Source organism: Dipodomys merriami, unplaced genomic scaffold, assembly GCF_024711535.1.
Source record: "Dipodomys merriami isolate MVZ:Mamm:240054 unplaced genomic scaffold, mDipMer1.0.p SCAF_2, whole genome shotgun sequence".
NCBI classification, from domain to species: Eukaryota; Metazoa; Chordata; class Mammalia; order Rodentia; family Heteromyidae; genus Dipodomys; species Dipodomys merriami.
Window position 1 is genome coordinate 121,063,834 of NW_027203381.1, and position 20,048 is coordinate 121,083,881.

A 20,048-nucleotide genomic window follows, 5' to 3' on the forward strand; every position below is an offset into this window, starting at 1 on the left:
GAGGAGGAGGGGGAGGATGGGCACCTGCGTCTCACAGGAAAGTCCGTGAGACTCTTATCTCCAATGAACCACAGAAACCCTGAGAGTGGAGCTGTGGCTCGAAGAGGTGGAGCGCTGCCTTGAGCTGAAGAGCGCAGGGAGAGCTCGGGACAGGCCCTGAGTTCAAGCCCCATGACCAGCAAAAATACAAGAGATGACAAGAGGAGAAGAGGAGAGGAGGAGGAGAGGAGGAGAGAAGAGGAGAGGAGGAGAGAAGAGGAGAGAGGAGGAGAGAGGAGAGAGAGGAGGAGGAGGAGGAGAGGAGGAGAGAGAGAGGAGGAGAGAGAAGAGGAGGAGAGGAGAGAGGAGGAGAGAAAGGAGGAGAGAGGAGGAGACAGGAGAGAAGGAGGAAGAGGAGGAGGAGAGGAGAGGAGGAGGAGAGGAGAGAGGAGAGAAGAGGAGGAGAAGAGAGGAGTAGAGAGGAGAGAGGAGGAGAGAGGAAGGAGAGGAGGAGGAGAGAGGAGAGGAGGAGAGGAGAGGATGAGAGGAGGAGGAGAGGAGGAAGAGGAGAGAGAGGAGGAGGAGGAGGAGGAGAGAGAGGAAGAGGAGGGAGGAGAGAGGAGAGGAGGGAGGAGGAGGAGAGAGGAGGAGGAGAGGAGGAGGAGAGGAGGAGGAGAAGAGGAGGAGAGGAGGAGGAGAAGAGGAAGAGAGGAGAGGAGGAGGAGAGGAGGAGGAGAGGAGAGGAGAGAGGAGAGGAGGAGAGGAGGAGGAGAGAGGAGGAGGAGGAGGAGAGGAGGAGAGGAGGAGAGGAGGGGAGGAGGAGGAGAGAGGAGAGGAGAGGAGGAGGAGAGAGGAGAGAGGAGGAGAGGAGGAGGAGGAGGAGAGTAGGAGGAGGAGGAGGAGGAGAGAGGAGGAGAGGAGGAGGAGAAGAGGAGGAGGAGGAGAGGAGGAAGAGGAGGAGGAGGAGGAGAGAGGAGGAGAGAGGAGGAGGAGAGGAGGAGGAGGAGGAGAAGAGGAGGAGGAGGAGAGGAGAAGGAGAAGAGGAGGAGGAGGAGGAGGAGAGGAGGAGAGGAGGAGAGGAGGAGGAGGAGGAGGAGGAGAGGAGGAGAGGAGGAGGAGGAAGAGGAGGAGAGGAGGAGGAGAAGAGGAGGAGAAGAGGGGGAGGAGGAGGAGGAGGAGGAGGAGGAGGAGGAGGAGAGGAGGAGGAGAGGAGGAGGAGGAGGAAGAGAAGAGGAGGAGGAGAGGAGGAGGAGGAGAGGAGGAGGAGAGGAGGAGGAGGAGGAGGAGAAGAGGAGGAGGAGAGGAGGAGGAGGAGAGGAGGAGGAGGAGGAGGAGGAGAGGAGGAGGAGGAGGAGGAGGAGAGGAGGAGGAGGAGGAGGAGGAGAGGAGGAGGAGAGGAGAGGGAGGAGGTGAGGAGGAGGAGAGGAGGAGGAGAGGTGGATGAGAAGGTGGAGAGGAGGAGGAAGAGAGAGAAGGAGGAAGAGAAGAGGAGGAGGAGGAGGGAGGAGGAGAGGTGAGGAGGAGGAGAGGGAGGTGGTGGAGGAGGAGAGAGGAGGAGGAAGAGAAGAGGAGGAGGAAGAGAAGAGGAGGAGGAGGAAGAGAAGAGGAGGAGGAGAGGAGGTGGAGAGGAGGAGAGAGGGAGAGGAGGAGGAGGAGAGGAGGAGGAGGAGAGGAGGAGGAGGAGAGGAGGAGGGGAGAGGAGGAGGAGAAGAGGAGGTGGAGGGGAGAGGAGGAGGAGGAGGAGGTAGGGGAGGAGAGGAGAGGAGGAGGAGGAGAGGAGGAGAGGAGGAGGAGAAGAGGAGGAGAGAGGGGGAGGAGGAGGAGGAGGAGGAGAGGAGGTGGTGGAGGGAGGAGGAGGAGGAGGAGAGAAGAGGAGGAGGAGAGGAGGAGGAGGGAGGAGGAGAGGAGGAGGAGAGAGGAGGAGAGGAGGAGAGGAGGAGGAGAAGAGGAGGAGAAGAGGGGGAGGGGAGGAGGAGGAGGAGGAGAGGAGGGGGAGGAGGAAGAGAGAGGAGGAGGAGAGGAGGAGGAGGAGGAGGAGGAGAGGAGGAGGAGAGGAGGAGGGGAGGAGGAGGAGGAGGAGGGAGAGGAGGAGGAGGGAGGGAGGAGGAGGAGAGAGGAGGAGGAAGAGAGGAGGAGGAGGAGAGGAGGAGGAGGAGAGGAGAGGAGGAGGAGAGGAGGAGGATGGAGGAAGGAAGAGGAGGAGGAGAGTGAGGAGGAGGAGGGAGGAGGAGGAGAGGAGAGGAGGAGGAGGAGAGGAGGAGAGGAGGAGGAGGAGAGAGGAGGAGAGGAGGAGGAGGAGGAGAGGAGAGGGGAGGAGAGGAGGAAGGTCTGTAGACACCACCTCGTACCCGCGTGGCGCGCCCCAGGGCCAGGGCTGGAGCTGCCCAGGGCTCCAGGCTGGGCTTGGCTGGGGAGGAGTGGGCCATGGTGGAGGAGCAGTGGGCGCTGGCCGCTAGGAGGCGGGGTTCCCAGGGGTGGTGGGTGATGGAGGAACACGTGGATGAGGGGTGAGCTCCTGGGATGCTGGGCCGGGAGGAGGCAGGGGGGAGAGGAGAGGGCTCAGCGCAGGGGTCAGAAGTGAGGCCCTAGGTTAGCCAGGAAATGGAGGTGTAGGCGGGCGCTTGGGGGCGGAGCTTGGGGGCTCAGGGGGTGGAGGGGGTGGGGCGGGGAGCGGGGGCGGGGGCGAGGCGGGCGCTGGGCTGGGGTGGGGGTGGCCATGTGGGAGGAGATTGCATCTGCAGATGTGCTGAGGGCAGGTTGGGGGGGCTCTGAGGGTAGGTGAGGAGTGCGGGGCTGGGGGGCTTTCGGGGTGGAGCTTGGGGCCAGGACGCAGGGTATCAAGGGGAGCAGGGGGGGTGGTGGGCAGGGATTGGGAAGGAGCCCTGGGGTGAGTCAAAGGTCAGAGCAGCTGGCGGTGAGGTCACGCACCAGGGGGCTAACGTGGGGTGCCCACGGGAAGCTGCCCCACCCTGTGTGTGCACTGGGGTGTCCTCCTCCGAGGGCTCATGGACGGCAGACGGCTGGCAGCTCCCCCCAGCCAGGTGACGGGGCCCCGAGACCCAGAGTGCCCGTGAGGGGCCCGCCGTGGGCCTGCGCCGCCGTGGGCGCTCTCCAGCACCCGCCCTGCCAGACGAGCTCCGAGGGACGGGCCCAGGCCCAGCCGGGAGGAGCCACACCTGACTGCTGTGGGCTCCAGAGGGGAGGCCGGGGCCAGGAGGCCGGGAAGCCGGAAACACAGCCCGAGTGGCGTCATGATGGACCTCAGGGAGGCCGGGGCCAGGAGGCCGGAAGCCGGAAACACAGCCCGAGTGGCGTCATGATGGACCTCGAGTGCACGGAATCCTGCCTCCAATAACCGCGGCTCAGAAGCCAGCTGCCCCCCGCAGGGGAGCGGCAGCCTGCACCCTGGCCTGAGCCTTGGCACTGTATCTGCCTTCCCCGCCACGCCTCTGTGTGGTCTCAAGCCAGGCCGCTCGAGTGTTTATGTGTCAAGCACCCAGTGAGAGGCTTCACTTTATTATTTGGGTCAGGTTATAGATGCATTTCCATAGTTCAGGAGTCGGCTGGCACCGATAGCTCAACCTGAGACCTTAGGATTGCAGCTCGAAGCTAGCCCTGGCAGAAAAGCCCATGAGACTCTTATCTCCAAAGAAGCAAAAAGCTTGAAGTAGAAGCATGGTTCGAGCGGTAGAGAACCAGCCTGGATTAGAAGAGCCAAGCAAGAGCATGAGTTACAGAGTTCAAATCCAAGTATTAACATGAAGTGGGCGCCGGTGCTCACGCCTGTCATCCTAGCTATTCAGGAGGCTGAGATCTGAGGATTGTGGTTCAAAGCCAGCCAGGCACAAAAGTCCGTAAGATTCTTATCGCCAATAAACCACTAGAAAACCAGAAGTGGTGCTGTGGCTCAAGTGGTAGAGTGCTCGCCTTGAGCTGAAGAGCTGAGGGACAGCTCCAGGCCCAGAGTTCAAGCCCCACGACCGACCGACCGACCAACCAACCAAAAAATGTGTTTGTTGTGGGGTGCCTGGGCAGGAAAGTCCGTGAAACTCTTATCTCCAATAAACCAGCAGAAAACCAGAAGTGGTGCTGTGGCTCAAGTGGTAGAGCTCTAGCCTTGAGCTGAAGAGCTCAGGCACAGTGCCCAGGCCCAGGCCCAGGCTGACAAAAAAAAAAAAAGTGTTTGGGCTGGGAAGGTGGCTCAGTGGTAGAGCGCTTGCCTTGCATACCTGAGGCCCTGGATTCGATTCTCAGCACCACATAAGCAAAAAGAAAAAAGCCGGAAGTGGCGCTGTGGCTCAAGTGGTAGAGCGCTCACCTTGAGCTGAAGAGCTGAGGGACAGCGCCCAGGACCAGAGTTCAAGCCCCACGACTGACCAAAAAAAAGTATCATCATGAAGGAGGAGGGAAAAAAAGGAGACCAGGCACTGGTGGCAAGTCCATGAGACTATCTCCAACTCATATCTTATAGCCAAAAAGCTGAAAAGGAAACTGTGGCTCAAGTGGTAGAACATTAGCCTTGAGCAATGATGCTCAGGACAGAGCCCAGGCCTTAAGTTCAAGTCCCAGGACCTGTGCGTGCGCGTGCGCGTGCACACACACACACACACACACACACACAGAAAACCTTTAAGAAGTTAAGCCCAGGAATATAGTATACACTTCCCCATTTTTTGAAAATGCCAGTGCTTGGGGGCTCTGTGGTGCAGGCCTCTGGTCCAGCCACTCAGGACGCTGGGGCAGGAGGACTGGACTGTGGGGTCCAGTAGTCTGAGGCTGGCCTGGCAACACCGCAAAATCCAACAATAACAAATCCTTAAAGCGTGAGTGCTGGCGATTTCTGCCAGGTCTTCGCTATTTTGATAGGCAGTGCGCACGTTTGAGTCTCCTAAGTTTAACATAAAAGTACAGTAGAAGCATGATGAAAATTATGAAAAATTCCAGCCCTGCCCAGCCCGGCCACTCCCTGCATCTACTGAGAACATCACAAGCCAGGAGACCACGAAGACACCTGCACACCCATGTTCATTGCTGCAGTGCTCACAATAGCCAAGTTACAGAAACAGCCCAGGTGCCCCACAACAAATGAGTGTTCAGTAATACATGGTACATATACAGCATGGAATTGTGCTCATCCATTAGAAAGAATAATATTGTGCCATTTTCAGGAGAATGGATGGGTCTAGAACAAATCATGTTCAGTGAGGTAAGCCTAGCTCAGAGAGACAAACAGTGCCTGTTTTCTCTCTCTGTAGAAGTGAGATCTAAAATACACCAGGACGTGGTACCTTGCACAGGACTCTAGACACACACACAAGGAAGACACAATGATATCTGCATCTGATCATACAAAATCATGTTTATGGAAACGAAAACAGAGGTTTTCTCTTTTCTTGCTGTTCTTGTTTTCTTCTCTTTTTGTCCTGTTTGTTCGTTCATCTGTCTTTGGAGTGTGAAGGGAGGACAGAAGAGGAGGGACCAACGCTGAACAGATGCAGCGGCAGCGCTCATTGGACACTAGGTTGAACATGGACGCTGCCACTTGTGAGTGCGAGGGGAGGGAAAACCTATGAGAGAGCGAGCGCCGAGGTGACATCGTCCAAGAAGAAGCGTCCCCTCTGCCTGACTCACGAAGCGGGACCCACCGTGCATCACCTTTTATAATAACCAGGAAAAGTTCAAAACTTCCAGCCCAGCTAGCGTGGTCGGCCGGGCGCCGAGGGTGTTTTGGTGTTTTCTGCCCATTTCCTCTCCGCACAGCGGGCCCGGAGCCTCGGCTGAGCCGCGGCTGCCTTTGTTCTCTGCCCCTCAGCGCGTCAGGAGAGGTGGGCGCGCTGGGCCCCGGGCTGTGGTCACCCCTCCCGTGGGGACACCGAGGTGCACCAAGGGGGCTGCCGGCCCGGGGCCCTCCCGGCACCACAGGCCGGGCCCGGCGGGAGACGGGGTTGCCGGAGTGGCCCCCGCAGGAACTGAGTGGGTCACCTGCTGGAAACCCCCGCAGCGCGGGGCTGGAAAGTCCGAAATTCTACGGGGTGGGAGGGCTGGAGCTGCCTGCGGGCAGCAGTGGGGCGGCCAGAGGCCCGGGACAGCTGCCTGCGGTTATTCAAAAGCAAAGTGTAAGCTTTGGTCGAGTGTGTGTGCGCACGCATGTGTGTGTGCACGTGCATGTGTGTATGTGCACGCATGTGTGTGTGTGCGCATGTGTGCGTGCATGTGCGCGTGTGTGTGTGTGTGATGATTTTTGGGGGGGGTTCGATCATGGGGCCTGAACTCTGGGCCTGGGCACTGTCCCTCAGCTCTTCAGCTCAAGGTTAGCGCTCTACCACTTGAGCCACAGCGCCACTTCCGGCTTTTTTCTTCTGCTTATGTGGTGCTGAGGTGCCCAGGGCCTCATGCATGCAAGGCAAGTGCTCTACCACTGAGCCACCTTCAGAGCCCTGTGTGGTGATTTTTAATGCCCCTTTGTGTGTTGCTTTGTCCTCACCAGTGAACGAACCTCCTAGGCTGCAGGCCGTGACCCAAAGACAGGGACCAGCTGCGTGCCACACGCGCCACACGCTCTGGTCATCAAGATCACACCATGAGGCCGTGACGGGCCAGCTCCGGAGACCGCTGAGGGTCTTCTCGGGGGATCCGGAGCGCTCTCTGTGCTCCTGAGACCCCGGTCCACCCGTCCACGGGAGCTGCAGGAGCCACACCTGGTGCTGGGCTTGGGTGGCCAGAGCGTGTTCTCATGCTTCTGCAGCAGACACAGCCCACGGGAGACAACAGGGGACCTGGCGGGCAGTGGTCCGGTGAGGCAGGTCCATCTCCAGGTCGCCAAGCCTTCCCCGTGACTGTGGGTCAGCGGGAGGCCAGCATCCATGGCCTCCCAGCCACGAGTGCTAAGCACAACATGGCTGCTGAGGGACCCGCACCAGTCCTGGGCCCGACTCCCCTGGCCACGGCCTCTGAACCCTGCTCTGGCGTGAACCCTTGGGGGCCTGTGCGCAGAGGAGGGGCTGAGGAGGGCCCGGGCCTGCTCGCCTTGCTCAGTGCTCAGCGCACAGCCCACCATTTGGGAAGCTTTGGCGATGCCCCTCACCAAACTGCCTCCCGTCCAGCCCGGCCTCCCTACGCCTGCAGACCCCGGGCCCTGGTGTCCCTCCGCAGCCACCGTCCTTGAGAACCGGACGTCTCCTTAGCACTTTCATCCTGGCTTGAACGCAGCGCTTGGACGCTGTCCCTGAGCTGCTTTGTTTAAGGTAGAGCTCTGCTACATGAGCCACAGCCCCACTTCTGCCTCTGTGGGGGGTTCATTGGGGATCAGGGTCTCCTGGACCTTCCTGCCCGGGCTGGCTTCAAACTGCGATCCTCGGATCTCAGCCTCCTGAGTAGCTGGGGTGACAGGCGTGATCACCAACGTCCGCCTCTCCCTAGCACCTTTGCCCAGAAGTGCCCGGATTGCGGTGGGAATGAGGAAGGGGCCTGAGAGCCCCCAGTCTGTCATCTTCTCGTGGCTTCATTTTCTATTACGCTTGGCTGGGGGCCCTGTTACATGCTCACCTTAGGGAGATGAGGAGAGGGGTTTTCTGGGCATTGCACAGCCGGGGAGGGTTTGGCCTGGGGGCGTCTGGGCCTGGGCCCTGCAGGGCTGCTGCCAGCGCTCTCCACGCGTCAGACTGGAGCCCCGGGTCTGACGGGGGTGGGGGGCCCTCCGGGCTGCGTGGGGGGCTCCCAGGGGGCTCCCAGCAGGGCCACCCCAGTTTTCCCCTGGGGTAGATTCCTTACTGTGGCCGCTCAGCGGTGGCAGCTCCTCCGCGTGCTTTTGACCCAGGAACAAGGAGAGCAGGAGGGAAAGTCTAACCCCATTCTCCCCTCCCCCCTGCAGCTTGGTGCGGAAGAGAAGACCAGCTGCTGGCGGGGGGGGGGGGGGGGGATGGGGCGGGGAGGGGGCGGGGGGCGCGGGGGCACCGTCTCTGTCCTCACTCCTGTCCTGAAGAAGCCACGGCATTGGCTCCTGGCCCGGGGCCTTTGCTCTTTCCCAGCTGGGGTGGTATAACAGCGCTGCCTGCCGGGGCTCGCTGCGTACATGCTGCTCCACCAGGATGACCGCCAGACACCCCACAGGGCCGTGAGACCCCGAGACTGCAGCAGACACCCCACAAGACCCGTGGCACCCCGAGACGCCGCCAGACACCCCGCAGGGCTGTGAGATCCCGCGACCGCGGCCGGCCGGGGCTGGGAGGCTCGTGGGGCACGGAGGCCCGCAGGGCCTGACCTCCCGTCGATGGCTGGCGAGGCCAGAGCTGCTGGGGATGCCCTGCGCCACCTCCTGCGGCTGCACCGCACCGAGATCGCCGTGGCTGTGGACAGCGCCTTCCCGCTGCTGCACGCACTGGCCGACCACGGTGTGGTTCCCGAGGACAAGTTCCAGGTGCGCCCCCTCCCCCCCCCCGCCCCATGGCAGAGGACGGGCCCCAGAGCGAGCTGCAGGTGCAGCTCTCTGCAGCCCTCTCCCAGGGCTCCACTCCTCCATCCAGAGCCAGGGACCTGTTCCTGAAGAAAGTTCCAGATGAGCCCACTGCCCAGCCCCCAGGTCCCCAGGGGACACCCTGGGCCAGGTTCTAGGCACGTCTCCTGCTCGCTCAGCTTGATACCCTGGCATGCCATGCCATGAGCCCAGGAGGGCACGGGGGGGGGGGCTGGGTCTCCACAGTCCTGGGTCTGGGGCCTGAGGGGGGAACGGGGGGGGGAGGGCTGGGTCTCAGCAGCCCCAGGCCTGGGGCCTGAGAGGGGGGGCTGGGTCTCTGCAGCCCCGGTTCTGGGGCCTGAGGTGGGGGGCTGGGTCTCCGCAGCCCTGGGCCTGGGGCCTGAGGGGGGCCCAGGGTGGGGGCTGGGTCTCCACAGTCCTGGGTCTGGGGCCTGAGGGGGGAATGGGGGGGGAGGGCTGGGTCTCAGCAGCCCCAGGCCTGGGGTCTGAAGAGGACGGGGGGGGGCTGGGTCTCTGCAGCCCCGGGCCTGGGGCCTGATGTGGGGGACTGGGTCTCTGCAGCCCCGGGCCTGGGGCCTGAGGTGGGGGCTGGGTCTCTGCAGCCCCAGGCCTGGGGCCTGAGGGGGGGCTGAGGGGGGCCGGGGTGGGGGCTGGGTCTCCGCAGCCCCGGGCCTGGGGCCTGAGGGGGGGGCTGGGTCTCCACAGGCCCAGGTCTGAGGCCTGAGGGGGGCCCGGGGTGGGAGCTGGGTCTCCACAGCCCTGGGCCTGGGGCCTGAGGGGGGGGGCTGGGTCTCTGCAGGCCCGGGCCTGAGGCCTGAGGGGGGCCCGGGGTAGGGGCTGGGTCTCCGCAGCCCTGGGCCTGGGGACTGAGGGGTGGCAGGGCTGCGGTCGGGGACCCACAAGGACCCTGTTGCTGCAGGAGACCCTTCGCCTGCAGGAGAAGGAGGGCTGCCCTCAGGCCTTCCACGCCCTTCTGTCCTGGCTCCTGACCCAGGATGGAGGGGCCGTCCTCGACTTCTGGAAGGTTCTATTCAAGGACTTCAACCTAGAGCGCTACAGCCGGCTGCAGCCTATCCTGGACAGCTTTCCCAGAGGTGACCCCGCTGGACCCAGCCATGGGACCCCTGGGGCTGGGGGTGTTGGAGCCCGTGGTGTGAGAGGAAAGATGGGGGCGGGGTCTGGTGACCCATGACTCAGACTCTCCCAGGCCGAGGGCAGAGGCCCCCCCACGGTGCTGGTTCCGAGGTCCTGAGGGGAGGGCCTGGGGACAGACACGGCTCCTCTCTACGAGCTGCAGATGTGGACCTCAGCCAGCCCAGGAGGGGCCGGAAGCCCCCCGCCACCAGCCCCAAGGCCTCGGCCTTGCCTCCCCGAACCCCCACCAAGAGGAAGGTCCTAGAGGAGCCACAAGCCGTCTCGCCTGCAGCCCCCACCCCAAGGGGCACCTCCAGCCCAGGTACGGGGAGGGGAGAGGGGAGGAGCCAGGCCCTGGGGCAGCTCTGCCCCCACAGCCCCGGGGCCTCCCTGCTGCCATCCCCCACCAGAGGGGCCCCTCAGTCCTGAGACCCACACACCCAGCAGGCTGGCCATCTCTTGGGCCCTTCTACCCCGAGGGCAGAGCTCTCCTGGGCAAGGCAGGCAGGTGGCTTCTGTATCCCTCTTACAAAGGAGGGGAACAGTGCCCAGAGTCAAGGAGTCCCCGCCCCTCCCTCATGGGCCCCCCAGTTACTCCCTGGCTGGGAGAGGCTGAGCGGGAAAAGCTGGTGGGAGAATCCAGCAGGAGAGGCTCGGCAGGAGAGGCCGGTGGGAGAGGCCGGTGGGAGAGGCTCGGCAGGAGAGGCCGGTGGGAGAGGCCAGCAGGAGAGGCCGGTGGGAGAATCCAGCAGGAGAGGCTCGGCAGGAGAGGCTCGGCAGGAGAGGCCGGTGGGAGAGGCCGGTGGGAGAGGCCAGCGGGAGAGGCTCGGCAGGAGAGGCTCGGCAGGAGAGGCCGGCGGGAGAGGCCGGTGGGAGAGGCCAGCGGGAGAGGCTCGGCAGGAGAGGCCGGCGGGAGAGGCCGGCGGGAGAGGCTCGGCAGGAGAGGCTTGGCAGGAGAGGCCCGGCAGGAGAGGCCCAGCAGGAGAGGCCCGGCAGGAGAGGCTCGGCAGGAGAGGCTTGGCAGGAGAGGCCGGCGGGAGAGGCCGGCGGGAGAGGCCGGCGGGAGAGGCTCGGCGGGAGAGGCCGGCGGGAGAGGCCGGCGGGAGAGGCTGGCAGGAGAGGCTGGCAGGAGAGGCCGGCAGGCTGCCTCTGGCTCTTCCTTCAGGTTCCCAGCCAAAAGCCAAGCCCCCCAAGAAGCCAGAGGGAAACTTGGAGCCGCAGCGTCTGGGGTCTGGTGAGCAGGGGTGATGGGGGGGGAAGAGGGGAGGGACAGGGGCCTGTCCTGAGAACGAGGCCCGCTTCAGCCTCAACTGAAGAGATGAGATGAAAGACCCGAAGAGATTAAAGCAGGACTCTCATCAGCCGCTCCCCGGCCCCTGCGGGACCTCCCCACCTCCGTCCACACCTCAGGGCCGGCCCAGACTCAGAGTCCGTGCAGACCATCCTGGATGAGGCTGTGCCCTTCTGGTCTGCCCCGTCCTGCCTGGCACCTGACCTCACAGCCAGGCCTGAGTCAGCTTGGGAACTGTGTGCCACCTGAGCGAGGCCTGCGATGTCACAGAGCTCAGTTCTGCCGGCGCCGCACGCACACCAGCACACCCGCACGCGTGTGTGGCCTGCAGATGAGCACACACGCGTGTGCATGCACACGCTTGCAGGCTGGCTCTGCACTTGCCTGAGGTGGCCGTGCACGGTGATCTGGGCCCCACAGCCCCCCCCATCCCAAGGAAGAGGAGACTCTGGTCCAGGCTGGGCTTGCGGCTGCCTCCCTGCCTCTCTGTCCGCCGGACAGCTGTCACCCGGGAACTCCCCTCTTCAGGCATCCATGCCATGTCCACTTCAGTCCAGAGAGCGGTGGCCATGTCCTCAGGGGACGTCTCGGGAGCCCGTGGGGCTGTGGAGGGGATCCTCATCCAGCAGGTGTTCGAGTCAGGTAGGAGTGTGGGGAGGGGGAGAGGGAGGGAGGGAAAGGGGGAGGAAGGAGGGGGACTTCAGCTGCAGCCTCTGCTGCCCTTGCTCGGCTTGCAGACACGGGGCCCCTCCCAGGGTGGGGGCCTTCTACCAGGCCAGCAGCTCCTGCCCCCCCTCCCCAGTGTGGCGTCCCCCCCCATGTGGATGGGTGCTGCGTGGCGTCTCCCCCCCTCCACGTGGATGGGTGCTGCTGGGTCACGGGCTGCAGCTCTCCAGGCCTCCACCGGCCATCTGCCCCGTGTGACGCCACTGTCACCAACCCATCCTCAGAGGCCCCATCTCTAGGCAGGGTCCTGTCAGAGGTTCTGGTGGGACCTGTGGAAGGCAGGGCCCGAGGACCCGCGTGATCTTCCCAGGGGGCTCCAAGAAGTGCATCCAGCTGGGAGGAGAGTTCTACACCCCCAGCAAGTGTGAAGATCCCGGGAGCCACGCGAGGAACAAGGCTCGTGGGGGCAGCGGCCTGAAGCCCCCAGTCCGAGCCAAGAGTGCCCAGGGCACTGCCCCCGTAAGCACTGCCCGCGGTGTGGGGTCTGTGCCCACTGTGCCCTTCCCTGGCAGCCCGTGGGGGGGGCCGCGGCCAGAAGCACCTGTCACTGGTCACCATGCACGGGGGCCGCCGCCCAGCCCCCTCCAGCAGGCTCCTCCTCCCTCGCAGGGTGGAGGCGAGCAGAGACGAGACCAGCAGGGCAGGGGCGCTGCGCTCTCAGCCCCGCCCAGCGAGCCCCATCTTCACCAGGTAGCGCCCCGGCTCACACAGAAGCCCGCCCTGCCCCACCGCCTCTCGGGCCTTCATGTGGCCGCTGCCCGGGTCCCCGCACTTAGGTGCTGGGAGCACAGAGCCCTGGGCTCCGCCCGTGGACTCCTCTTCTTCCACCTGACCTCCTCCTCTTCCTCCTCATCTCTCCTTCCCCTCCCCCCTCCTGTCCCCCATCCTTTCTCCTCCTCTTCCTCATCTTTCCTTCCCCTCCCCCCTCCCGTCCCCCATCCTTCCTCCTCCTCTTCCTCCTCATCTCCCCTTCCCCTCCCCCTCCCGTCCCCCATCCTTCCTCCTCCTCTTCCTCCTCATCTCCCCTTCCCCTCCCCCCTCCTGTCCCCCATCCTTCCTCCTCCTCTTCCTCCTCCCCTCCCTCCTCCCGTCCCCCATCCTTCCTCCTCCTCTTCCTCCTCCTCTTCCTCCTCATCTCCCCTTCCCCTCCCCCTCCCGTCCCCCATCCTTCCTCCTCCTCTTCCTCCTCCTCTCCCCTTCCCCTCCCCCCTCCCGTCCCCCCATCCTTCCTCCTCCTCTTCTGGCCGTGGTTTGTTTTCTGATAGCACAACTGGAAGGTTTCAAGTAAGTGAGGGAAGTGACCTCGGACCTGAAAGACAAGGTGGGGGTGCGTGTGTGGCGGGCGAGTGCCCTGAGCCCGAGGCTCCTTGGGGACGTTTTGTCCGCCCCGGGGCTCGTTGCCGTCTCTTCAGGAGGTGGACGCTGGACGTGGTGTGCCCTGGCGCCCTGCCCCCTGCATCCCGCGCAGGGGAGAAGCCCACGCAGGGCGAGGCCTGGAGGGCGAAGCCCTGGCGGGGCAGCGGCAGCCGAGGCCAACCTGGGCGCTGGGCCCTTCAGCCTGTTGCCCGAGGGGGGTGCTTCCTCCCGACGGGAGCCTGGAGGTGGTGGGCAGGGGCCGGGAGGTGGCGGGCAGGGGCCGGGGGACCGGGCAGCGGGTCCGGGCTGGCGCTGCCCGGGGTCTGCATGAGCCCCTCCTGCCCGCTCAGAAGAACGAGGACGAGTGTGCGGTGTGCCGCGACGGCGGGGAGCTCATCTGCTGCGACGGCTGTCCCCGCGCCTTCCACCTGGCCTGCCTGTCCCCACCGCTGCGCGGGGTCCCCAGGTGAGCCGGCCCGACGCTCGACCCCGGAGGCTCTGGACCCACGTGGGGGTGGGCGGGGGGGCGGCGCCCCGGAGGGGCCCAGCCCAGGGGTGGCGGAGCTCCTCAGAGGACACTCGGGACACTGGCCGCTGGCGGGAGTGCCCCGATGGCCGCCCTGTGGCTCTGCCCACCTCCCCGCCTGGGCCTCGGTTTCCCCTCTACGGAAGGGCTGGGTGACGCGGGGCTCCCGGGCCCTGACGGCGCTCCGTCCCCGCCTCGCCCTGCGTCCAGCGGTCCCTGGCGGTGCTCCTGCTGCCTCCAAGGTGGAGCCCCGCACAGCCTGCCCCCGGCCCCGGAGCTGAGGCCGCCAGAGCCCTACACAGACGCCCCGGTAGGCCCCCCCGCGGGCCCCCCCGCCTGTCCCACGTCCACTCCCGTGGGTCCGTGTGGATGAGGGCCGGTGCCCAGCCTGACCACTCCAGCCCCCATGGAGCCTCGGCTGGCTTGGCAGGCACGGGAGGGCGGGAGGGGGGTCACGCCCCACCCCTGCTCTGCCCCCAGTGTCTGCTCTGCCAGGCCCCAAGGCCACGGCCCCCCATGTTACACAGGAACATGTGGAGCCCTGGCTGTCTGCGTGGCAGCACTCCGGCCCCACTAGCCGTGGTGGTGAAGCCCCTGGAGGCCCCGCGGGGGAGGGCCAGCACAGGAGGGCTAGCGGGAGAGGGCCCGCGGGGGAGGGCCAGAGGGGGAGTGCCAGCGGGGGAGGGCCAGAGGGGGAGGGCCCACTGGGGAGGGCCAGCAGGGGAGGGCCAGCGGGGGAGGGTCTGCGGGGGAGGGCCAGCGGGGGAGGGCCAGTGGGGAAGGGCCAGTGGGGGAGGGCCCGCAGGGGAGGGCCAGCGGGGGAGGGCCAGTGGGGAAGGGCCAGTGGGGGAGGGTCTGCGGGGGAGGGCCCGCGGGGGAGGGCCAGTGGGGAAGGACCAGTGGGGGAGGGCCCGCGGGGGAGGGCCAGCAGAGGAGGGCCAGCGGGGGAGGGCCAGCGGGGGAGGGCCTGCTGGGGAGGGCCAGCGGGGGAGGGCCTGCTGGGGAGGGCCCGTGGGGGAGGGCCAGCGGGCTCTCTGAGCACCGACTCCTGGGTTTCAGGTCCCCCAGGGGCTGAGGCCAGCAGAGAAGGTGGGGAGCAGCCTGTCCGGGGAGCCCACAGCCGGCCCAGATCCCTCCCTCACCCACCCACCCCTGCCCGCCACGCCTTTGGTGCCCCTCCTCACTGCACAGGAGCCTCCCGGCCTGCCCCTGCCCAGGGTCGGCCCCGAGAGCCAGCAGGTGTGTGAGGGGGGCCTGTGGGGACCCGGAGACTGGAGGAGAGCTGATGGGGACAGTGGGGGGCCCTCCCTGGAAGCCTGGGAGACACAGGCTAGGGATAACGGGCTGAGGGGGGGATCCAGAGGCCGAGCAATGGGAGGAGCCCCTGAAGTGGGTGGGGTTGGGGCGGGGCCAGTGGCAGGGGTGGGGTGTGGGGAGCAGGTTCCCCCGCGGCCCCCCCCCCCGTGTGGGTGAGGGCCGGGACCAGCCCAGAGGGTGTCAGGCCTAAGGTTGAGGGTGAACTCGGGACGGCCCTTCAGGGGTCCCCTGGCTGGGTGCGGAGTGCACAGGGTGACCCCAGCTCCGTTCTAGGCCGCCCGCCCCGCGGCCCTGCTGCAGGGCTGGACGCCGGCGCGGTGCGGCGTGTGCGGGGACGGCTCCGAGGTGCTGCGCTGCTCGCTCTGCGCCGCCGCCTTCCACTGGCGCTGCCACTTCCCCGCGGGGCCCGTCCAACCGGGGTGAGCGGCCAGCAGGGGAGGGCCGGAGGGCGCGGGGTGGGGAGGGAGAGAAGGTGGAGGAGGGGGAGGGGCGGCGAGGGGGGAGGGGGAGGGGGAAGGGGCAAGGGGGCCCTCCATCCCTCCCTCCCCAGCCTAAAAGTGCCCAAACCCGCCCGACCTCCGGCCCTGCCCTCTGCGCCCTGCGCCCTGCGCCCTGTGCCCTGCTAGGACCAGCCTGCGTTGCAAGTCCTGCTCCGGAGACTCGGCTCGGGAGGGGAGGCCACCGGCCCGCAGTCCCGCCCCACCCGCCCCCGGACCCGCCAAGGTCAGTGCTGCCCAGGTGGGAATGCCCGGCCGGGTGGAGGGGGCTCAACCCAGTGGACGCCAGCCCGGCCGGCCGCCAGGGCCCCATCACTGCTTCCTTTTCCTCTTTTCCCTCCTTCCTTCCTCCCTGCCTCCCTCCCTCCCTTCCTTCCTTCCTGTCTGCCTGCCCTCTTCTTCCTAAAATTTAAACCAAGGCCTTCAGACCCACCCGTTTGCCCCCAGGGAAAGGTCCCCTTTCAGGGGCCTGAGATCCCTGCCAGCCTGAGGGGCTGCAGCCCCTGGAGCTCCGGGGCGCTGTTTGGGGGGCGGGAGGGAGTGGGGAGCTCCAGGCTGGAAAAGCTGCTGCTGGCTGCCAGGGTCCCCTCCGTCCTCTCTCCATCCTCCACTCGGGCAGAGCCCTGGCACCTGCGGCACGGGACACCAGGCCCAGCAGGACCCCCCGCTGCCTGCCTCTTTTTTTTGGGGGGGGGTCCGGTCGTGGGGCCTGAACTCGGCCTGGGTGCTGTCCCTCAGCTCTTCAGCTCAAGGCTAGTGCTCTACCACTTGAGCCACAGCGCCACTTCCGGCTTTTTTCTTTTTGCTTATGTGGTGCTGAGGAATCGAACCCAGGGCCTCAGGCATGCAAGGCAAGTGCTCTACCACTGAGCCACAGTTCCAGACCCTCTATATGACTCTTATCTCCACATAAGCACCAAAGAGCCATGTCCTGAGTTCAACCCCAGAACTGGCACACACATGTGCGAGCACATACCACACACACCACATACCCACACACACCACATACCCACACACACCACACATACACCACACACACCACACACACACCACACACACACCACATACACCACACACCACCACACACCACCACACACACCCCACATACACCACACACACCACACACACCACACACACACCACATACACCACACACACCATACACCACCACATACACCACACACACACCACACACACCACACATACACCACACACACCACACACACACCACACATACACCACACATACACCACACACACACCACACACACCACACACACCACACACACACCACATACACCACACACACCACACACCACCACATACACCACACACACCACACACACCACACACACACCACATACACCACACACACCATACACCACCACATACACCACACACACACCACACACACACCACACATACACCACACACACCACACACCACCACATACCACATACACACACACCACACACAGAACACACACACCACACACCACATACACACACACTACACACACGTACCACACACCACGTATACCCCCCCACACCACACACAGCCCTTGGCTCTGGTGTCCCTGTGGCCGCTCTATTCCCCACAGGCCTCACAAGGCGGTGGCTGGGGGTGGGGCAGGCAGCCTGGGCTCACAGGCGCCACCACCAGGGGGCGGCGTGGCGCGCCGGCCCAGCCTCCGTCCCGTGGCAACAGCGTGGCCGGCACGTCCCTCTGGCTTCCAGGCTGGGGACGACGCTACTGGCCAGGGTCAGGAGCCCGTGCTGCCCAGGGATGACCTGGAGTCTCTCCTGAGTGAGGTAACGGCCACCGCCCCGCCAGTGTCACGTCCCCTCCCCCGCCCCCCCCCCCCCCCCCCCCCGCCAGCCAGCCCTGGGGTCCGCCCTTTCCCGAGCCTGGGGCTGCTCTTCCAGGAGGGGTGCTGCGGGGTGGGGTGGGGTGCTGCGGGGTGGGGTGGGGGGTGCTGCGGGGTGGTGGGGTGGGGTGCTGCGGGGTGGGGAGGGGTGCTGCGGGGTGGGGTGGGGTGCTGCGGGGTGGGGTGCTGCGGGGTGGGGTGGGGTGCTGCGGGGTGGGGGTGCTGCGGGGTGGGGTGGGGTGCTGTGGGGTGGGGGGTGCTGTGGGGTGGGGAGGGGTGCTGCGGGGTGGGGGGTGCTGCGGGGTGGGGTGGGGTGCTGCGGGGTGGGGTGGGGTGCTGCGGGGTGGGGTGGGGTGCTGTGGGGTGGGGGGTGCTGTGGGGTGGGGAGGGGTGCTGCGGGGTGGGGTGGGGTGCTGCGGGGTGGGGTGGGGTGCTGTGGGGTGGGGGGTGCTGCGGGGTGGGGTGGGGTGCTGTGGGGTGGGGGGTGCTGTGGGGTGGGGGGTGCTGTGGGGTGGGGGGTGCTGCGGGGTGGGGTGGGGTGCTGTGGGGTGGGGGGTGCTGTGGGGTGGGGGGTGCTGCGGGGTGGGGTGGGGTGCTGCGGGGTGGGGTGGGGTGCTGCGGGGTGGGGTGGGGGTGCTGCGGGGTGGTGGGGTGGGGTGCTGCGGGGTGGGGTGGGGTGCTGCAGGGTGGTGGGGTGGGGTGCTGCGGGGTGGGGTGGGGTGCTGCGGGGTGGGGTGGGGTGCTGCGGGGTGGGGTGGGGTGCTGTGGGGTGGGGGGTGCTGCAGGGTGGGGTGGGGGTGCTGCAGGGTGGGGTGGGGTGCTGCGGGGTGGGGTGGGGTGCTGCGGGGTGGTGGGGTGGGGTGCTGCAGGGTGGGGGTGCCGCGGGGTGGGGGGGCACAGGCCTGCAAGCGTGGCGGGTCGGGGCACTGGGGAAAGCTCCCTGGCCTGGGTGGGGCGGGCGTTGGGGGATGAAGGCCACATGGTGGCGCCAGAGTCTGATCAGGAAGAGGAAGGACAGCCCGGCCTCACCCCACAAAAGGGGCAGCCGAGGGCCGTGTGGGTCGCAGGAGGCTTGGAGGGCACCGGACGCGGAGCCCCTGCCCCAGGCATGTCTGCGGGCCGGCCCTGGTCTCCGACGCCTCTGTCGGAGTGACCTCACCGGTCCTGCAGCTAAGGGCGGTGGGCACCGGCCCTGGCTCCATCCCTGGCCAGCAGGGCCCCAGCAGCTGCTGCTCTCTGTCCTGTAGCACTCGTTCGATGGGATCCTGCAGTGGGCCATCCAGAGTATGGCCCGCCCGCTGGCCGAGGCGCCGGCCCTCTCCTCCTGACCCAGGGTGGCAGCCATGGCGCCGGCCCTCTCCTCCTGACCCACGGCAGCCGTGGACTGTGCCAAGCCACCTCACACCCACCGCCAGCCACTCCGCGCTGAGGACCGAGGGCGCACCTGCCTTCCCGGGGGAGGGAGGGTCATGGAGACCTGCAGAGTCTAGTGTTGTGGGTCCCTGGCTCACAGACACCCACCTGTGCGGGGCCCCAGGACACCAGGTGTCCCAAATTAAAACCGCTTCTATGCAGCCATGAGGCACTGGGCAGTTGGAGCTTGTTTTTTTTTTTTCTTTCTTTTTTTTTTGTTGGTCGTGGGGCTTGAACTCTGGGCCTGGGCGCTGTCCCTCAGCTCAAGGCGAGTGCTCCACCACTTGAGCCACAGCGCCACTTCCTGGAGCTTGTTTTTTTTGGGGGTCTGTACCCCAATACAGTGAGGCCTGGCTGGCTGGGGGGTGATTCAGGGTCACGGGAAGAGAGATGCCAGGAGCTCCCGAGACCCGGGCGGGGCTGTGTTCCCTGGCCCCATCGCTGTCCCCTGCCTCGGTCTCCCTCACAGTGCCCCTTCTCTCCATGGCGCCCCCAATCCGCCACGCTCAGGGAACCAGCTCAGCCTTGGGTCTCCACCTTGACCAAGTCTCTGTCCTGCTTCGTCCACTGTTAGCTGAAGTCCTGTGAGGTTAGATCAGAGTCACAGGGCTTCTGTGGCTGGCTGTCCAGTTCCTCCTCCTTCGCCCCAGAGAACCCCTGGCCACCCGCCTCCCCTGGCGTCCAGAAGCCAGCCTGGCTAGCGCCCCCCACCCCCACCCCCACCCCAGCAGTTACTGGTCCTGCCTGTGTGAGAAGCGTCAGCAGGTTCTTCTGCGTGAATAAGCAGGTGATGGATCTAGTGAGCCGGCTGGGCTTAGGGGGAAAAGCAAAGCAGTATTTCTGGAGGCCATGAGGCTCGGGATGGCAAATCAGGGCTGGAACTCCTGCCCCTGAACTAGATTCAAACTCCCTTCCCACCCCTGGCTTTCCCTACAGCTGCCTGCCGCCCCTGCTTGCCCTTCTGCCTCCAGGGGGCGCCGTCAGCCCAGCTGAGGCCGGCCGCAACCTCCTCCCAGCGGGAGACCCACTCCCTCCCCCAGCAGGGGACCCTGGCCTGGCGCGGCCGCCTCGGCTTCCCCGAGCCCGCATCCACCCACGCTGTCTTCCACGCCCTGGCTCGGGGGGGGGGGTGGTCTGGGGGCAGAGCAGGGGCCGCCGGGCACACAGGCCCCGTGGCAGGCAGCGGGCAGGGCCACCAGGGTGTGGCAGTCAGCGGTCGTGGAAGGAGGAGGAGGACTGTGAACATAAACGTGAGGGTCGGTGTGGAGGGAACACCTGAAATCCAGTGCCGCAGCCACAGACCCAGAGCTGAACCGCACAGGACGGGCTGGGGAGCAGCACGAGAATGAAGGGTGTTTTGTACGTACCCAGAAGGAGGGCAGAGGGCACATGCAGCTGGAGAGAGCCCAGAAGGAGGCTCTGGATGGCTGTGTGTGCAGATTGGTCTGTTACTCTAACTGATCTCTGTGTG

At 65.8% G+C, this 20,048-nt stretch overlaps 2 protein-coding genes across 2 annotated transcripts in view; one reads left to right on the plus strand and one right to left on the minus strand.

The window, feature by feature from the left end:
* Dnmt3l (DNA methyltransferase 3 like) overlaps positions 1-3,232 on the minus strand; it is a 15,523-nt gene extending 12,291 nt beyond the window's left edge. The window contains exons 1-2 of the mRNA XM_070028909.1: positions 3,156-3,232; positions 2,321-2,502 (exon numbers count right to left, since the gene is read on the minus strand). Of these exons, the coding sequence (XP_069885010.1) occupies positions 2,321-2,502; positions 3,156-3,232 (259 nt within the window). The remainder of the gene's footprint in view (positions 1-2,320; positions 2,503-3,155) is intronic.
* Positions 3,233-8,248: 5,016 nt separating this feature from the next.
* Aire (autoimmune regulator) lies at positions 8,249-18,492 on the plus strand. Its single transcript, XM_070028910.1, has 13 exons — positions 8,249-8,395; positions 9,372-9,546; positions 9,750-9,908; positions 10,752-10,820; positions 11,406-11,519; positions 11,914-12,062; positions 12,213-12,293; positions 13,310-13,425; positions 13,696-13,795; positions 15,103-15,221; positions 15,429-15,525; positions 17,034-17,108; positions 18,412-18,492. Exons 1-13 carry the CDS (start codon positions 8,249-8,251, stop codon positions 18,490-18,492), a joined length of 1,482 nt encoding a protein of 493 aa, XP_069885011.1.
* The last annotated feature ends 1,556 nt before the right edge of the window (positions 18,493-20,048 follow it).